Here is a 19417-nt window from a genome sequence, read left to right as displayed (position 1 = left end):
TAATAGTTTAGTAATGATTTCTGTATGTAGGGTTTCTGTTCTTATGTATGTATGTGTGTGTGTGTGTGTGTGCGTTTTCACAGGAAGGCATGTTGAAGGACCTGCAGAAGAGTGTGGAGGAGGAAGAGCTGGTGTGGAAGGCAAAACTGGCAGAGTCCGAGGAGGAACTTAAGAAGGTACGTGTCGTGTTTCGGGTTCCCATAAGTTAGACGCTCGGATACGGCAAATAATAGGTGCCAGGGTGCATTATAACACTGTATTATTCCAATGAGGAGATCCGAGGTGAAAATACATTGTTTAACACTCCGTTATTTATAATGCATATCGTTCACCTTTATATTCTGTGTTAAAAAAAAAACAAAAGAAAAAAACTGTATACGGCAGTATCTGTTCTAATATACAGTGCCGTGAAAAAGTATTTGCCCCTTGTCTGATTTTCTGCATTTTTGCACATTTTTCGCATTGTATTTGGTCAAATTTTTTTGTGGGTTATAGTAGTATATAGAGGGAGTCTGAGAGAAAAAATGACACCAAAGTTTGGTGCTTCTTTCATTTGTTTGGTGTGCAAAGTAATCAAACATGCAATCTCAGGTGTGAAAGTTATTGCCCCCCCCCCTAGTTAACTCAACCCAATTAAAGGGATAATTAGGGTCAGCTGTTTGAGTACTTTGGTTAACAACCAGGCCTGATTTGGGCCAGCCCTGCCCAATATAAATCTGACTAACTTTGGCCCTTACCATCAGAGTGAAGTCATCAGCACACAGGTTCTAGAGGCACATCATGCCACGAACAAATGAAATTCCTGAAGACCTCCGGAAAAAAAGTTGTTGATGCCTATCAGTCTGGAAAGGGTTACAAAGCCATTTCTAAGGCTCCGGGGCTCCACTGAACCACAGTCAGAGCCATATTGTCCAAATGGAGAAAGTTTGGGACAGTAGTGAATCTTCCCAGGAGTGGCCGTCCTGCCAAAGGACCTGAAACGAGCAGTTCATGCTCGAAAACACACAAATGTCACTGAGTTGAAGCAGTTCTGCATGAAGGAGTGGGCCAAAATTCCTCCACGGCGCTGTGAGAGACTAATCAATAACTACAGGAAGCGTTTGGTTGCAGTTATTGCTGCTAAAGGTGGCGTAAACAGTTATTGAGTCTAAGGGGGCAATTACTTTTTCACACGGGGGCATTGGGTGTTGCATAGCTTTCTTTAATAAATAAATGAAATATGTATCAAATTTTTGTGTTATTGGTTCACTCAGGGTTCCTTTTATCTAATATTAGGTTTTGGTTGAAGATCTGATAACATTCTGTGTCAAAAATATGCAGAAAATCAGACAGGGGGCAATACTTTCACGGCACTGTATATAGTAAACAAACTGATATCAAAGTTAATTGCGTAGCTAAATGTAAGGATGCATTTTTTAAATGTTTGTAGGTTTCAAAATACATTATAAAAAATGGTCTGATTTTAGTATTGTATTGTATATTTGATAGATCTATACCCCCATCAGAATAATTTCTTTCTCTCTGAATTGTAACAAGGGCTTGTTTCTTTGACAGGCACAGGGACGGGTGCAGGGTCTGGAGGAGGCCATGGAGAAGCTCAAGCTAGAATGCCAAAGCACAGAACAGGTATGCAGCTATCTACAGAGGCTCATACTGCAGGTCTCATCAACAGCACTGAGTTAGCACGTAAATGCAGCCAGGTCATTCTGCTCACAGGCTTTGTTATTGTGTTTGTTTAGTTGAAGGAGCAGGTGTCTCTCTTGGAAGCCCAGTTGGAAAACCAGCTGGAAGCTGCACACTCAGAATGTCAGAATTACTCTGAAGAGGTATCTCTGGTAAGTCAATTTACAAAGAATATTCTACAGTTCTGTTTCCTATTGCTGGCACCTCTAATGTGTTTATATGGTTTAGGGGGGGTGTATTTGACTGAAATTCCTTTTTTTCCCCTCCCCACTCTAGTTAAGGGTCTTGTTATCAGAATCTCAGAGCCAGCTGGAAATAGCCAAATCAGAAGTACAGAAACAAAGTGAAGAGCTTGCTTTGGTAAGAGCCCTTTCCATTTTTAGACATGTTTTCATGGAGTACATTTTTATAAAGGCAAACGTAATACCAATCCACAAAAAGGGAAACAAAACTGAACCAGGTAACTACAGACCAATAAGTCAGACTTATATTATATGTAAACTTATGGAAACTATAATAAGATCCAAAATGGAAAATTACCTATATGGTAACAGCAGCGGCGACATGTAGGGGGACACACCTGGTCACATGTCCCGCCCCCCCCCCCCCCCCCCCCCCCTCCCCAGATTTCTGCCAGGCAGTGGCGTTACAGGAAAAAAAAAAGTGCTGAAAATATATAATATATATTTTTTGGCGGCCTCAATACGTGTCAATCAGTACCGCTTTCAATTAGCGTACACATGAACCACCACTCACAACTGACCAGTGACGTGCTTGCTGTCTGCCAAAGCGCGCGTTTCAAATTTCTGTTTGTGATTGGGCTATTTACTGTCATTCATGAGAGGTTCAACCTTGAACTCTTCTGATTGGACAATGCACACAGCTTTTACACCTTACAGTCCAAACGGACGCGCAACGTGACCTAACACTGTGTGAAGCATGGCCTGACAGTGGTAGAGGAAAGGAAAAAATAATTAAATTAGCTTTGTTTTGGTTGCCCTAATTTGTCTAAACGGCAGAAAACTGTTTATGAACCGCCTGAAGACAACAAGCTAGCAGCTACCACTGGCAGTCCTGTGCCAGTCAAACGGTAATTAAATTAGTCAGGATTTGTGAGATTAAATAAAATAATTTGCTTTGCTTTGAACACAAAATGTTAGTTAACAAAAATGAACAACCGTAAGTACGAATTAAATTATATATAGTTATTTTTATTTATTATCATGATATGAAATTTAAATCTGATGCGCATGTTAAAAGTTCAAGTCCTTTGCTTTGTATTTTTGGATTTTTTTGACCTGAAAATAGAAACAAGGACCAGGGGTCACAAATGGAGATTAGATAAAGGGGCATTCAGAACAGAAACTAGGAGGCACTTTGTATGTGTAAAATCCAAATTTGCATAGCTTGGGCTGGTATGGCTGACGCGTATCCATCTAACGTTATCCAATCCACACAGACTCCGTAGTAAAATAAAGCAATACAACTTTTATTCCTCAGGTTTCCACAGGTTAGTATTCACAGTTATTTTACAGGATCTTCAGCGTAATAACAGATAAGTTATTGACTGGTAATTTCCACAGAATAACGAAGATTACACGACACGGTAAGAAAACCGTGAGGCTCCAAAGCTATGTCTACAACAGAGTAAAAAGTGACAGTTATTTTCCGAATTTATACAAAAGCGCACGAGCCCCAGAACCTAACAAAGCTCGCTCTATTAAAGATATACTACCCTATTACTGTAAATGCGTAATAGACAAATATAATGTATCAAAATATGTCTTCTCATAAATAATATAGGCAAAAAATACTAATTGGCTCCTACATACCGGCCCCTAATTGTTATCTAAATCACAAAACAATTACTAACCAAATAAAAAACAAGGAGCCAAGTTAACTGAAAACCTTTTCTTGAGCAATCTTGAGTCTTCAATTACCTTACATTACCTGGAGTCAGAGGTTACTAGTACATGACTCACCGTAGGAGAACAGTCTTTACCACTGTCTCATTCTTATTCAGCTTCTTGAAGTAGACAGACCTTAGTGATGGGTCTGTACAGTACGCTGGTCTTAGTCTTGATGCGGACCTGACGTACAAATCCATGTCTGTCTGGCACAACCTGGATGACCTTTCCCATGACCCAGGAATTACGAGGTGCTGAGTCGTCCACCACCAGCACGACATCTCCAACAACGAAGTTGCGCGACGCACGTGACCACTTCTGGCGCTCCTGTAGCTGAGGTAGATATTCCCTAGTCCACCTCTTCCAGAACAGGTCCGACATGTACTGGACTTGCTTCCACCTTCTACGAGAGTAGATGTCTTCCTTCTGAAAGAGCCCTGGAGGCAGAGATGGCTTGATCTTGAGGAGCAGCAGGTGATTAGGTGTTAACGCCTCCAGATCATTTGGGTCATTGGATGCCTTAGTAATCGGACGACTATTGATGATAGCTTCTGCCTCACACAGAACAGTGTGAAGGCCCTCCTCGTCCAGAACTTGTACTCTCAAAGTGGCATTAAGAATCTTCCTTACTGACCTGATCAACCTCTCCCAGACACCATCATGATGAGATCCTGTAGGGGGGTTGAACATCCACTTGATTCCATTCTGAAGGAGAGTGTTTTTGATCTTGGAGCAATTCCATCCTTTGATTGCTTCCCTAAGTTCACGTTCAGCTCCAATGAAGTTAGTTCCGTTGTCTGAACGAAGCAATGACACTTGACCTCTTCTGGCTATAAAGCGGCGAAGTGCATTGATAAACGAGTCTGTATCCAGAGATGACGCTACCTCAATATGGACAGCCCGGATAGCCATGCAGGTAAAGATAACCCCATACCTCTTCACGACACTTCTTCCACGCCGAACCTCAAACGGACCAAAGTAGTCTACACCAGTGTTAGTGAATGGAGGTTCATCCGGCAAGACTCTGTCCTGGGGTAGATCAGCCATCTGTTGTCGCCCAGCAGCACCATGAAACCGCCGACAGACAACACACTTGGATAGAACTCTTCTTTTAGCTGCATTGGCACCAGGAATCCAATAGTTTAAGCGCAGCTTGGATAGCATATGGTTGCGACCACTGTGACCCACATCCTGGTGGATCTCACGTAGGATAAGCTCTGCCACATGGAGGTCTTTCGATAGGATGGCAGGGTGTTTAGATTCTTCAGGCATAGCTGCCCTACTGAGTCTTCCACCGACTCTAAGTACTCCATCTTGTAACACAGGGTTGAGCTTATAAATATGACTGCTCTTCTTCACACTCTCACCCTTCTGCAGGCTGGATATCTCCTCAGGAAACTTCTTCCTCTGGCTGTAGCGGATAATCTCCGACTCAGCGTCCTTAAGGTCCTTCACAGTGACGTTTCTCTTGTCTAGGCTTGCTTTGAAGCTCTGCATCTCCTTGTCCAGCACAAGTTTTTGTCGATTCTTATCATCCTCAGACTGAGCGATGGCCACACTCAACTCCTTCCTCTTTTGACAAAAACGCACCAGAGTGCCTCTCAACTTGAGGACCCATGCCACTGCCCTCTTAAGACGAATCCAAGAAGAGAAGTGTTCCATCATCTGCTGAATTGTATCCAACTCCTCTTCAGCAGTCAGAGTGTACACAACAACATCCCTTCTGACCTCTGGGTCCTCCATGGCAGAATCTACAGGGAGGTCTGGGTACTCTGGCCAATCCTCCTTCGACTTCACAAGAAAGTCTGGCCCTGAGATCCAGGCTTCATTTCGCATGAAGGAATCCACCTTCAGTCCCCTCGACGCATGATCAGCTGGATTCTTGGCAGTATTAACGTACCTCCACTGCGAAGCTTCGGACATCTTCAGAATCGCTGATATTCTATTGGCCACAAAGGTGTGGAACCTAGTGGTCTCATTTTTAATGTACTTCAGTACAGCAGTACTATCTGTCCAAAACACGGAATCTTTGAGCTGCAGCTGCAGCTCCCTTCTCAGCATCTTATCCATGCGTCCTGCCATAGTGGCTGCAGTGAGCTCCATGCGAGGAATGGTGGTTGTCTTGAGCGGAGCAACTCTGGCCTTCCCCATAACAAAGGAGCAATGTACTTGATTGCAGCTGTTCCATTGCAGCAGGTAGCTCACTGTACCATAGCCTTCTTCACTCGCATCTGCAAAATGATGCAACTGAGCGAATGAGGAGTCTCCAAAGCCTGCAGGTTTAAAACACCGCTCAACCTCAAAGTCTTTCAGCAGATGGAGCTCTTTCATCCAGTCATACCACTGCTGAGCAAGCTGATCTGGTATGACATCATCCCAGCTTAGCTTCATTCTGCAAAGCTCTTGCAGGATCTTCTTAGCTGGCAGAACCACTGGCGACAAGATTCCCAAAGGATCATAGATCGAGCTGACTACAGAAAGGATACCCCTTCTGGTAAAAGGCCTGTCTTGAATGACAATTCTGAACTTGAAGGTATCAGACTGGACACACCACTGTACGCCTAATGCTCGCTCTACAGGGAGTACATCTTGTTCCAGGTCCAAGTCCTTGACTTCCTTGGCTCTCTCCTCTTCAGGAATAGCAGACAGTACACCTCGACAATTACTCATCCATTTCGTCAGTCGGAATCCTCCCTTTGCACAGATGGCTCTCAGGTCATGATACAATAACACAGCTTCTTCCTTTGAGCTGACTGATTTCAGACAGTCATCGACATAAAAATTGTGCAGCACTGTGTCGACCACCTTGGCGTCAAACTGTTCTCTGTTGTCTTCGGCACATTTTCTGAGGGCAAAACTGGCACAGCTTGGTGACGACGTTGCACCGAACAAGTGCACGACCATCTTGTACTCCACCATGGCTAGTCTGATGTCACCCTGTGGCCACCAGAGAAATCTGAGAAGGTCAGAATCTTCAGCTGGCACTTTCACTTGATGAAACATGGCTTCCACATCAGCCATAATCACCACTGGCTCCTGTCTGAACCTGGTGATAACACCTATCAGAGTGCTGGTGAGATCCGGCCCCTGTAGCAGCTGGTCATTCAATGTGGTACCTTGAAACGATGCCCCACAATCGAACACCACACGGATCTTCTTCTTCTTGGGATGGTACACCCCGTGATGTGGTATGTACCATACCTTTCCGTCATTGCGGCTGGCCTCCTCGCAGGTAACCCTCTTGGCATAGCCTTTCGCGATGATGTCACCCATGAATGCAGTGTAGTCGGCGTGAAACGAGGGATTCTTGATTAACTTATTTCTTAAATTCAGAGCGCGCTGTTCAGCTACTCTGCGGTTGTTCGGCATGTTGATCACTTCATTCCTTAACGGCAGCCTAATGCTGTAATATCCGTCCACTAGTTTGGCAGACTGTGAGACCAAATCCATAAACTGGTGGTCTTCCCTTGACATTTCCAGTTGGTCATCCTGACCACACTCAGGGAAGTCATTCTTGAACTGCTGACTCCACAGCTCATCCAGCCTGGCCACTGATATTCGGTTTGTTGTTACCTGGATCAGTCCACTTCTTATCCCGTTACCTGTGTCTTCTCTAAGAGGACCATTCACAGTCCATCCCAGTATGGTTCTCACTGCATAAGGTCCATCATCAACACTATTGATGACCTGCCATGGCTCCATTGCCTTTGGCGTGTTCGTCCCTATCAGCAGCCCTATCTTTGCGTCAATATGAGGGAGTCGCACTTGTTCCAGGTAAGGCCACCTGTTCACCTCCTTTTGCAGTGGGATGTTCTCCTTGCTCACTGGAATGGTCTTCTGAGCGAAGACATCTGGAAGATCTATGAAGTTGCTGTCCTCCAGACTGCTCACCTCCAAACCTGACACAACCTGACTGCTGACAATCTTTTCTTCACCCATGGTTCTCAGCAGTATGTCTATCTTCCTACCGTTGACATTGAGCTCACTCATAAGCTCCTCAGTGCAGAAAGTGGCAGTACTGCCTGGGTCAAGGAAAGCATAGGTAGCCACCACTTTATTGCCCTTCTTCGACTTGATTCGAACGGGTACAATAGCCAAAATGCTGTCAGCGTCACCGGCTTTGGTGCGTCCACAGATCGCCTTCTCTGTTCCAACGAAACCACTGGTGACTGACCGTTTTTCACCATCTTCTGATGGCTCTTCCGGCTCTTTCTTGAGAGTAGCATTTTCCTTGATCTTCATGTGCAACACAGTAGGGTGTGTCAACGAGCATACTTTGCAACTTAGCTTCTCCTTGCAAGTTTTACTCATATGTCCTTTTTTCAGACAGCCAAAGCATAGCCCTTTGCTCCGTAGAAAGTCAATCTTCTCCTTGTGAAGAGACTTCTTCATCTGTTTACACAGCTCCATGCTATGATCACCTTGGCAGAAGAGACAGGGCTTGTTAAATGCACTGCTAGGACTGCCATAATTATTTCCCATAGGCCTAGACTCTGTGCCTTCCGTCTGGTTGTCCACCGGTGTGGCAGCTGTGGTGAAACTCTTCCTGCTACCACTTGTCTTGTGTGACTTTGAGTATGTATGAGACTTCACTTGTCCCCTCACTGCAGCGGCATCCTTTATGTCTCCAAACAGCGGGTGCAGTGCTATCTTAGCTTGCTTGTTGACAAAGTTGACAAGGTCTTTGAACTTTGCTCTTCGTTTCTGCCGCTCCTGTATATCATAGGCCATGCCTCTCCACCTCTCCCTCAGCTTGTATGGAAGTTTGGCAATAATAGCACGCATGTTAGCTGCATTGTCGAGCTCTTCCATGTACTCCATATCCGTCATGGCATTACAACATCCAGTGAGAAAGAGAGCGTACGAATGGAGTGCCTCTCCATCATCAGACTTAATGGTAGACCAACTCAGAGCCTTGTCTATGTATGCCACAGAGACCTTGTATTCATCTCCAAAGTGCTCTTCCAAAAGCTTCTTCGCTTTACGATACCCTCGTTCTGGATCCATGTGGAGGCAGCTCCTAATCAACTCTCTGGGCTGTCCATTGGTGTATTGCTCCATGAAGTAAAGTCTGTCCTTGCTGCTATCTGTCCTATCCTCCACTCCGTGTTCAAACGCTCTGATGAACAGCTTGTACTCCAAAGGGTCCCCTTTGAAGATGGGTATGTCCAATGGTGGTAGTGTAGATAGCCTTTGTTGTTTCATTAGGAATTCTGTGATATTGTTTTGTCGCAGCATGACACTGTACAACGTCCCTGTAACATCATCTTCTGGCAGAGCGGCACTGGTAGGTGTTCTTTGGTTACTGAAACTCAACTGTTGTTCTCCCTCCACAGCAGTACGTACGGCGGTAGAGGTAGGCTGGCTTTGGCTTCGAGCTTCAAGTGACTCTTCATCTTTGTTGCTATAACTAACCTTTTTCATAGCAGGTAGGACCTTGTGTGACTCCAGGTAGGAGTTCATTTCATCACTCAGGCATTTGGGAGGGACTTGAAAACCCTCCAACTCTTCCAAAACCTTAATTTTAGCATTTGAGGCTGCTAAAGCGGTTTGTAACTCCAGCTCTTCTCTCTGAGCCTTTAGCTGGATTTCCTGTCTGTCTAAAGCTTGCTTTTGCTTCAGAGCAGCTGCTTGAGCTAGCAAAGCAGCTCTTTCTACTTCAGCCTTTAAACGTGCAGATGAGGCAGAAGATGAAGCTTGTGAAGAAAGCCCAGCGTGACTTTGTTTTTTCCTCCGAGTAGTAAATGACGCACTAGATATGCTATCTGATGGCTGGACCTCTTCATCACACTGCCTAACTTGCTCCATACGTTGATGGACTTCTTCCATCCATACCTCTGTTTTCTCTATGAATTCTCTGAATGAACTAGCTTTGGGCTCAAACCAGTTAAGCTGATCGTCATTCATTTCCTTCTCTGATTGCTGCTGAAGTAACCATTTTACTGATGTGTTTAGCTCACAAAAATCCCCAAACAGCTGGCTGAGCTCAATCATCAGCTTGTTCTTAATTACTTCCAAGTTACCATCATCATCCATTAAAAGATGCATCTCATTCATTTTGCCTGTCAGCTGACCTAGCTTGGCTTTCCGTGAGCCGATGAGACGATTCTGCGTTTCCTCCATAGCTTTCACTGTAGGTTTCACTTGCCTTTTAACCACAGGTAAAACAGCTAACGCTTCATCACCATCCATGATGACGTAGCTTAGCTAGCACAGTACGTTCCAAAGCACTTCCAAAGTATAGCTGCGTCACACTAAATACAGCAAATGGTCCAATATTCCACTAATATTCCTTCACGACGTCCGACACATAGAACTAGCAACGAAGGAGATAAATCCGGAACTGTACTATCCCTTTTTACTGTGACATAAATAGCGAAGGCTACACTGAGAAATGAACAGGACTTACTTTGCTGTCGAGTTTGCCCATTCAACGCGACCTTCCGTATCCTTCTTTGTACTTGTCCTAGTATCCAAAAGCTCCTTTTTTACACGTTCAATTTTCCAACCGGAGCTGGGTTTTCTTACTATATGTATGTGTAAAATCCAAATTTGCATAGCTTGGGCTGGTATGGCTGACGCGTATCCATCTAACGTTATCCAATCCACACAGACTCCGTAGTAAAATAAAGCAATACAACTTTTATTCCTCAGGTTTCCACAGGTTAGTATTCACAGTTATTTTACAGGATCTTCAGCGTAATAACAGATAAGTTATTGACTGGTAATTTCCACAGAATAACGAAGATTACACGACACGGTAAGAAAACCGTGAGGCTCCAAAGCTATGTCTACAACAGAGTAAAAAGTGACAGTTATTTTCCGAATTTATACAAAAGCGCACGAGCCCCAGAACCTAACAAAGCTCGCTCTATTAAAGATATACTACCCTATTACTGTAAATGCGTAATAGACAAATATAATGTATCAAAATATGTCTTCTCATAAATAATATAGGCAAAAAATACTAATTGGCTCCTACACACTTTTTTACACAGAGAATTGTGAGGGTATGGAACCAACTCCCCAGTAATGTTGTTGAAGCTGACACCCTGGGATCCTTCAAGAAGCTGCTTGATGAGATTCTGGGATCAATAAGCTACTAACAACCAAACGAGCAAGATGGGCTGAATGGCCTCCTCTTGTTTGTAAACTTTTGTATGTTCTTCTAATTTCCTTTTTTGTTTTTAATCAGAAATGTTCTAAACTGAAATTTTTTTAACTGTTTTACACAACAGTGTATTTGGTTATTTATTTTTTCTAAAATAAAATGTCAATGCACGAATAAGAAATCAGGTTGCCAATTGCACCGCCTTAAAGTTACAATTTCCATCCCCTCCCGAAAAGAAAATCCTGGCTACGCCACTGCTGCCAGGGTTTATTAAGTATGTAAGTGCGCAGTTTATTTCAAACTTTCAAACCTTAATAACATAACCCGAGTGTTTAAGACCCTTCACAGTTATATTTGTTCTCGTGTGAGACTTTCACTTTTTCAGTCAGCAAAAATGTGTGCTTAAAACAGAGTGAATTTGATTTAGCCCTGTTAAAATGTCAAAAAGACAGCTACGTAGAGTGTGACGATACTTCCGTTTTCAAACGTTCAGGGGGCTGTTTCCCAAAGCAACTTGAGCTAAACAAACGTAAGAGCAATGTGTCAAATCTGATGTGTTTCCCAAACACCATCGTTAGTCATGTAGTTTGTGAATGGCATCGTGGGTTCACGAGTGGTCTGGGGTAATCGTGAGGAGAGATGTGAGTCGTGAACGCACACAAGGGCTGCGGAGTGCCGCTTGAAGTGGTGGGGGTGGGGTGGGGTGGCGCCATCGAACATTAAAATTCTGGTTTAAGTTTAGTTTAACAACTCCTACTTTGAAACAGTATCCTATATTGCGTTGCTTTGTGTTTTGAATTCATTTATTTATTTGTTTATTTATTTATTTATTTATTTATTTATTTATTTTATTAAAATTTAGTCGTCGCCAATTTTTTTACCCCGGTTTTCTCCCCAATTTAGTATGCCCAATTATTATCTGTATCCCCGGCTCACCGCTCGCAACCCCACCGCCGACTCGGGAAACGGCGGCTGGAACACGCGTCCTCCGAAACGTGCTTCTGCCAAGCCGTCATTTTTCGCACTGCAGATCCACAGCAATGCCACCAGACCTATAGTGCCGGAGGACAACACAGATCTGGCGGCTCCACTGCAGAACCACAGGCGCCCTATCGGCCACAGGGGTCGCTGATGCGCGGTGAGCCGTGGATTCCCCTGTCGACCTAAGCCCTCCCTACCCGGGCAGCGCTCAGCCAATTGTGCGCCGCCCCCTAGGAACTCCCGGTCACGGTCGGCTGTGACATAGCCTGGATTCGAACCTGCGATCTCCAGGCTATAGGGCACATCCTGCGCGGAGCGCCTTTACTGGATGCGCCACTCGGGAGCCTGTGTTTTGAATTTATTACATTTGTATTTAACAAAAAATAAATAAAAAAATAGGGAATTTTATTAAGAATAAAAAATGAGCAGTGTTTAATTTTATCGTTTTGAAGCTAGGCTCCTTAAATAAAGACGCATAATGTGAGGGCATAACTAAAACGTTTAGTAATAAAAAGTTTATGTAAGATAACAAATTATTTAAATGGAAATTGAAATAATATCTGGAAGATGCTATGGTTACTTGGATAGGCTGAATTGAGACGTCACGGCCAGGGACCGTAGGAAAAAATCGAATTCTTTTGAGCGCCTTTTTTTTTGTTGTTTTCTGTTCACCTGCTTAAAAGTGTTCGGGCCATGACATGGGTGCCCCCCCCCCCTGGCTCCGTGGCCTCTGAACGTACATAAATGCATTGCGAGAACACCCCCCTCTTGCTGTATCTGGCAGTATGGCTGCAATTCAGAATTGTGGAACTTAATTGTCACAGATGCCGCCCACACAGTAGATTAGTAAGAATTAATGCCAACATAAGAACAAACTTAAGCCCGTTAGATAGCCTATACTTAGTGACAGAGAAATCATTACACAATACCGTGAGAATAAATCAATTATGCAGACTAATGTGGTTGTCACAAACACACATTTATAAGATGAGTAGATTTAAGTTTTATTCTATTCCTTTACTCAGTCGTACAATATAAACTCTCGATTCGACTCCAAGTGAGTTTTAAATGTAGGCCTATTCTTATTAAAATCACATAGAAAATATTGAACAAATCGATTATTTTGTGATTGACTCCCCGTCCTTTTCATCACCTTTGCTGGGACTACACCTTCTACGATGCACTTAAGGTCATTCTGAAGATGCAGTTTCACGAGGTGTTTTGGGAAACGCACGTGAGGATCGATCGAACTCAGCTGCAGTCAATCGTGAAAATGATCTTGAAACCTCAAGTACTACCATTATCGGGAAACGGCCCCCAGGTTAGTGCAGATGCAGCTTTCGATAAGAGATCCTTGCCTGTAAAGTGTTGTTTGCAGCTCTCTTGATTGTGACAATCTGGCGTAGAACTGTTTGTGATGAAAGATCTGGTAATGTTAGAAAGCTAGCTTAATGTTTACATAAAAATGGTTAAAATCGGGCATCGAGTTTGAGCGCGGTTTCGCTTCGTTAGTTTGGTTTTTTAGGGGGGCGGAGGAGGAGCTGTGCCCTACCAGTTTTTCAAGCCACGAGTCGCCACTGGGTAACAGTATCCTGGGAGACAGTCAGCATGGTTTTAGGACAGGGAGATCGTGTCTAACTAACCTGCTTGATTTTTTTGAGGATGCAACATCGACAATGGATAATTGCAAAGCATATGACATGGTTTATTTAGATTTGACAAAGTCCCGCAAAAAAGTTAAAAGGCATGTCATATGCAGACAGGCTAAAATAATTGAATCTATCTGCCTTGAACAAAGAAGACTGCGGCGATCTGATTCAAGCATTCAAAATTCTAAAAGGTATTGACAATGTCAACCAAGGGACTTTTTTGACATGAAAAAAGAAACAAGGACCAGGGGTCACAAGTGGAGATTAGATAAAGGGGCATTCAGAACAGAAAATAGGAGGCACTTTTTTACACAGAGAATTGTGGGAATCTGGAACCAATTCCCCAGTAATGTTGAAGCTGACACCCTGGGATCCTTCAAGAAGCTGCTTGATGAGATTCTGGGATCAATAAGCTACTAACAACCAAACAAGCAAGATAGGCCGAATGGCCTCCTCTCGTTTGTAAACTTTTTTATGTTCTTATTTGAAAATTGTACAAACTGATGGGGAGGGGAGGGACCAATATATGGGCGATTGCTATAGGTTTGCTGCGAGTTTGAGGCTTACACCCTAACATTTAAACCCTAGTGGATACTGGTGTGTCTAACCCACTTTTTAATGCAAACATCCCAGGATTGTGGTACTGTCATCTACGATTCTGTTTTCAGGCATACATTGAACTGTGCAATTAGGCTGACACAAGTGCCTTTAGGAATTCCACAATCTAGGTACATAGAAAATAAAAGCCCATTAACCTGAACAGCAGTCACAGATTACATCGTTGGTGTCTGTATACTGTATTACTTATGAAGCACGGCACCATTAGGTCAACATAAAACACAAAACACAATACAATACAAACATATATGTATTAAATATAAAAGAAGGAAGTTACACTGGTCTATTTCCTTGGCTCAGACTTCTTTTAAAGAACGATATAACATTTGATTAGTCCACCAGTTTTTATGCCTTTCAAGCCAATACAAGTAAGCCCCATGAAGGGAGCCGTGTTCTTTGTATTAAGCAAGAGCTTCCTGATCCTTCATTCCAGGTGAGGCAGCACCTGAGTGAAATGATGAACCATGTACAAGACGGAGAAGCAGTTGAGTCACAGACTGACCAAACTGAGCTGGAACTCAACAAGGTGATGAGACTGTGTGCTGAGGGTAGCACTCGACAGAGCCTTTTCAGGAAGTACTAGACAGATTTTCAATGATGATTTAGCTTCAAACCAATAAAGCATGCACACATACTATAATATATATTATTTTAAAGAGAGAGAGTAGTTATGTTGGAAAAATACAATGTTCAAGTGTATCCTTACCCTTAAAGTTTACCATGGTAAAAGCCCAGCAAAGTGTAATAAAGCAGAGTGAAAGCATTGTAAAGAATAGCAAGGCATGGTAAAGCATATTAATAAACACGGAACACTATGGTAAATGCATGGTTATAACCACAGGGAAAACATGGTAAAACTGCACAAATAGTGAAACTTTTTACAAGGATATTTGCATTTAACTTGTTTTTAAAATTGACCCCATTTTAAACACATGACAATTTAAAGTGATTTACTGTAAGTTACGTGTCATTTTGTAAAGTATCTGATTTTGATGACCGTTACTTGGCGATGGTCCTATATTCCCTTAACCCGGTCATGTACTGTATGATTCAGTACTTCCTGAAAGGTAAAAACTGCTCATTATCACTAGCTTGTCTTGCCTACGTGTGTATTAACTCGGTTTAGCCAGCTATGATGTTGATTGTCTGGTTATCATTTGTTTTGCATGTCTTCACAAAAATCTGTACAAGCAAAGAATTTGCATCATTAATAATCCCTCATCACTGGAAATAACTTGGTTCCAAGCATTCAATAAATAAGCATTTCTAAGTACCAGTCCAGTATATAATGTTTAAGAGATTATATTACAATTATTCATTTTTGGTTTAAAAACCAGAAAGGTCATAATTTTTCATAATCCAAAACAATTTGTGTTTACCAGCTGTGTAAAATTCTCTCAGTCACGTTTGAATCTTCACTGAGGCTAGTTTTCCAGGAAGTAGGCTCAATTTACATTTTCAAAGTTCTGTTAATGTGCTTTTACAAACAAGGCTCTCATTGCATAGCAGTTTGATCAATTCTTGATTTTTCTAGGAGTTTTTAATAAGACACACCTGATCGTGTTACCTATATTCTGTGACTAACCAAGCTTGTAGTAAAACCTGGAATGGATTGCTGCTGTGCTATAAGTCTTATTTCTATGCCTGTTTTAACGGAGTTCAGTCCACATTTTTCACATGTTTTAAAAGAGTTCAGTCCAACTATTATTCTTATTGAATACATGCTAATTTGTTTGTTTTTGTTTAGTTTAAATCTCAGCTGGAGCAAACTGTAGAAAAACTAGACCATGAACCAACACCAAGGCAGAAACCGGCTGCTGGCGAGTTTGATCAGGTAACTTTATTTTTTTTTTTAACTGCCGTCTTTTACTCATTGCCTTTAGGGGGTTCTCATTTGGCAGGTCTACAGCTTAAGTGCACAAGAGTTGATGCTTGAGTAGACAAGTCTGGCCGATTGGTTTTGCCAAAAAAAAAAAAGTCTGGTTGGAGAGTTTAATCATCCGGGATTGTATGATTAGGCAGGTTGAGCAAAGGCTTTTGGGGTTTATCTGAAAACTGTGATAAGGTAAACCACAGCTGGATCTTTTTAAAGAGCATTTTGCAGTACCAGGACACCTTTCTGGTTTCAATCAACCGCTTCTTTTTATGGGTGCTGGTAATCCTGGTGGTTGATGCAATCCTGGTTTGATTTTGTAAAGTGATAAAAAAAAAAAAAAAACTAGCCTGTCGGTGATAAAAAATACCCCTTTTATCCAGGAGAGAAGGCACTGTGCATATAGTTAAAGTGAAGCACAATAAAGGGGAATTCAGGGACTCGACTTGGCTCTTGATCCGGGGCGCAGTTCCTCAAGAGGGGTCGGAGGGTTTAGTGAGCGGAGAAAGAATGTTATGTGATCACTATTTAACCAAGTCTTAAAAAATAATAATAATTTCAAACATCTAATTGGCATGATCCTTGTTTCCCACACTGAGTATGAAGCATTGCACTCACTTCCTCTGTTGCGCATAGCACTGCTGATGGGGTGCTGCACAGGAAAGGAGTATAATGTGGTGACTGGACAGATATGCTGTAACCTGTATTATCTCTGATCTCAGAAGTTCGTGTCAGATCTGCAGGCTGAACTTGTTTTACCGAGAGCTGCTGGGGATTCTGTGACCTCTGACTCTGAAGACGTCACTCAGTTAAAGGTAATGGGCAACTCGAAAGGTCTTCACTGTGGTTAGTCTGGTCAAAAAGAAGCTTTACTCGCGTAGAGTGCAGGATGCACCCTATAGTCTGGACGTCGTCGGTTCGAGTCCAAGCTATTCTTTTGCCGACCAAGGATGAGAGCTCCCAGGGGTCGGCGCACAATTGGCCAAGCGCCGCCCGGGGGGAGGGTGGTTTAGGTCAGCCAGGGTGTCGTTGGCTTACCGCGCACCAGCAACCCCTGTGGTCTGGGCTGGGCGCCTGCGGGCTTGCCTGTAAGCTGCCCAGGGCTGCGTTGTCCTCTGACGCTGTAGCTCTGGGTGGCTGCATGGTGAGTCTGCAGTGTGTAAAAAAGCGGGTGGCTAACGGCACACGCTTCGGAGGACAGCATGTGTTTGTCTTCACCCCTCCCGAGTCAACGCAGGGGTGGTAGCGGTGAGCTGAGCCTAAAAATAATTGGACACTACTAAATTGGGGAGAAAATAACAAAAGAATGATTGGCGACCTACTAAATAAAAAAATTTAAAAAACACTTTATGAAAAGTATTTCTTTTATGACAATACCTACTTCCAGAACATGGCAATTTATCAGATTCAATTTCTAAATGAAAGCGAAACACATTGGCCTTTTTATCCAGCACGTGAAGTGGCATAGCTTTAGTTTATTTTTTTCATCCGTGTTAAGCATAGAATCTAAAATAGACTAACAATTCTCCCCCTTCTTGCAGGATCAGGATGGAGAGTCAAAGGAAGGAACATCTGTTTAAGATGGCTGGAAACTGAAAAGACACTACACAATTTGCCAAAATGCCTTACAATTATTATAGTTTTTATGCATTCCTGATCTATATGCTCTTTATTGTACTGTAGTTATTGATTTAAAAACAAGAAAAGTTAGAGAATCAGACATTTCATTTTGAGGGAGAAAGCTTCAGCTACATGTTTAAAAGTATTTTTGTTGAAATGACATTCCATCGGTATAGCTTTGACCTGTTGGATATCTGTATGTGCATTCTGTCTTCTATGTTAACAGAATATCTTGATGGTCATAGTTTTATGAAAAGGGAAACCAAATGTACGTTAACTGTACATCAAAAAAGTGCAATTTCTTGTGAAGGAGGACCCTGGAAGTAGGAACGCTGAGGTAAGCCGTTGCAATAAAAGTGCCTCTACTTCTGTAGTTAGCTGCCAACACAAATTTTGTTAAAGAAACAATAAACTACAATGTAGCCATCCTTTGTGCATGTTTTATTTCATTTTGGAAACGCCATATTGCACCATATCGTGAAACGACAGTATTCTTTCATTCTTAACTTGACGTTGTGGACAACAGAAACATGCATTACTTTCCAGTAGATCAGCAAACTGTGAGCAAACACAAAGCATCCCCAGGGTCATAATGGCATCTTGGATTGAATGGTGAAAAATGATCTACAGTACACCTATCATCTTCATTGTAAGTGTGAAGTGAATAGATGACTTCATATAGCCCAAGGTTCTGATGTTCCCAGTAACTTCATTTCATCACAATTGAATTGGGACTAATAAATGTAGATATGCAAGTGTGACCAATGGACAGACAGGTCAATCACCTCCATATACTCTCCTAGATTATGATATGAATGACTTGTGCTAATAAACAGCCAAAGCAAGGTTCATCACAATTACTGCAATACCTGCAAATGCAATGTACAGTAAGCAAATGTTTTCTCAATGTATTAGTTAAATTAACAAAACTAAATGCATTGTTTAAATATCACTTGAACTATTTGCACGTATGCATTAAGCAAAGAATAGTTACTTAATCTTAAACCTGGAAATATAGTTCTCTTCCACAGTGGTAGTATTTAGATTTAGGTTTCGTTGAGATCAGCAGGTGACTCCCTGCAAAATCTCTTTGGGTTGCAGCTGCAACTGCAGCTTCAGACTTGCAGTAACAGTACTTTTTAAAAGATGCAGGATTGGTGATGGGGAGGGGGTTGTTTGTAGACAGCTTTGTGACATCATACAGCTACACAGATCAGCATTAGTTTGGATCCAATTTACATGCAACACAAATTGAGATTAGATACCATATCCAGTGTTGGGCTTTAATTAATTGAGAAAACATGGCTGGAAACTTCTTTCTTTCCACCTAAAGCACTGGATGGTGCATTCAAAAATAATATACTAGAAAAGGGAGTTTTGATGAACAAAAAACAAAGCATAATTCAAGCTGTATGTCATATCAGATTGAATGGTCAGTAAACATCTAGAGGTCTAGAGGTTAAAAAATGTGGCAATGAAAATTAAGCTCTACTGGACACCAACATTATTACAGGTGTCCTTGACCTCTAACAGAACTACAAAAAGTCAAAGACCACAGTGAACCAAACCTTAAGATAAAAACTCAGTGTGCAGTCTCTCTACTGAACTCATTTAGTCACATGCCTTGAATATGGCAGCCAGATGAGGGAAGGGATCATGATCACCAACCTGTTTAGCATGCAGGGTTAATATAATCCTGCAGAAATTAAGTCACTAGCTCAAATGGTTTCTGAGCTATAAGTTTTTTTTTTTTATTAAACTTGTATGAGAGCCACAGTTGAACTTGACTATGGGTAGCGCAGAATATGTGTAGCAATTATGAAGCCAATAGCTCAGTGTTATTTGGAAACAAAAAATAAATATGACCCTCTCAATATGACAGCCATCTAGGATTTTACCTGAAATTTCCATAATGCAGTGAAAATATGAATCTGCAATGGTTTATGAGATATTAGCAGTAGTAGATGTGGTGGTG

The 19417-nt window shown here is 42.2% G+C and overlaps 1 protein-coding gene across 4 annotated transcripts in view; it reads left to right on the top strand.

Moving 5' to 3' along the window:
- Nucleotides 1-17868, top strand: part of LOC117402817 (ribosome-binding protein 1-like) — a 45283-nt gene extending 27415 nt beyond the window's left edge. For 3 of the 4 annotated variants that reach the window (XM_059023862.1, XM_059023863.1, XM_034921466.2), the window contains 8 exons: nt 84-176; nt 1555-1626; nt 1740-1835; nt 1960-2043; nt 14383-14475; nt 15697-15783; nt 16545-16637; nt 17364-17868. In XM_059023862.1, the coding sequence (XP_058879845.1) occupies nt 84-176; nt 1555-1626; nt 1740-1835; nt 1960-2043; nt 14383-14475; nt 15697-15783; nt 16545-16637; nt 17364-17402 (657 nt within the window). In that variant the 3' untranslated portion in view covers nt 17403-17868. The remainder of the gene's footprint in view (nt 1-83; nt 177-1554; nt 1627-1739; nt 1836-1959; nt 2044-14382; nt 14476-15696; nt 15784-16544; nt 16638-17363) is intronic. The other variant, XM_059023864.1, reaches the window with a different exon arrangement.
- The last annotated feature ends 1549 nt before the right edge of the window (nt 17869-19417 follow it).

Source organism: Acipenser ruthenus, chromosome 5 (assembly GCF_902713425.1).
Source record: "Acipenser ruthenus chromosome 5, fAciRut3.2 maternal haplotype, whole genome shotgun sequence".
In the NCBI taxonomy this organism is placed as follows: Eukaryota; Metazoa; Chordata; class Actinopteri; order Acipenseriformes; family Acipenseridae; genus Acipenser; species Acipenser ruthenus.
This window is presented reverse-complemented; position numbering and strand designations above follow the sequence as displayed.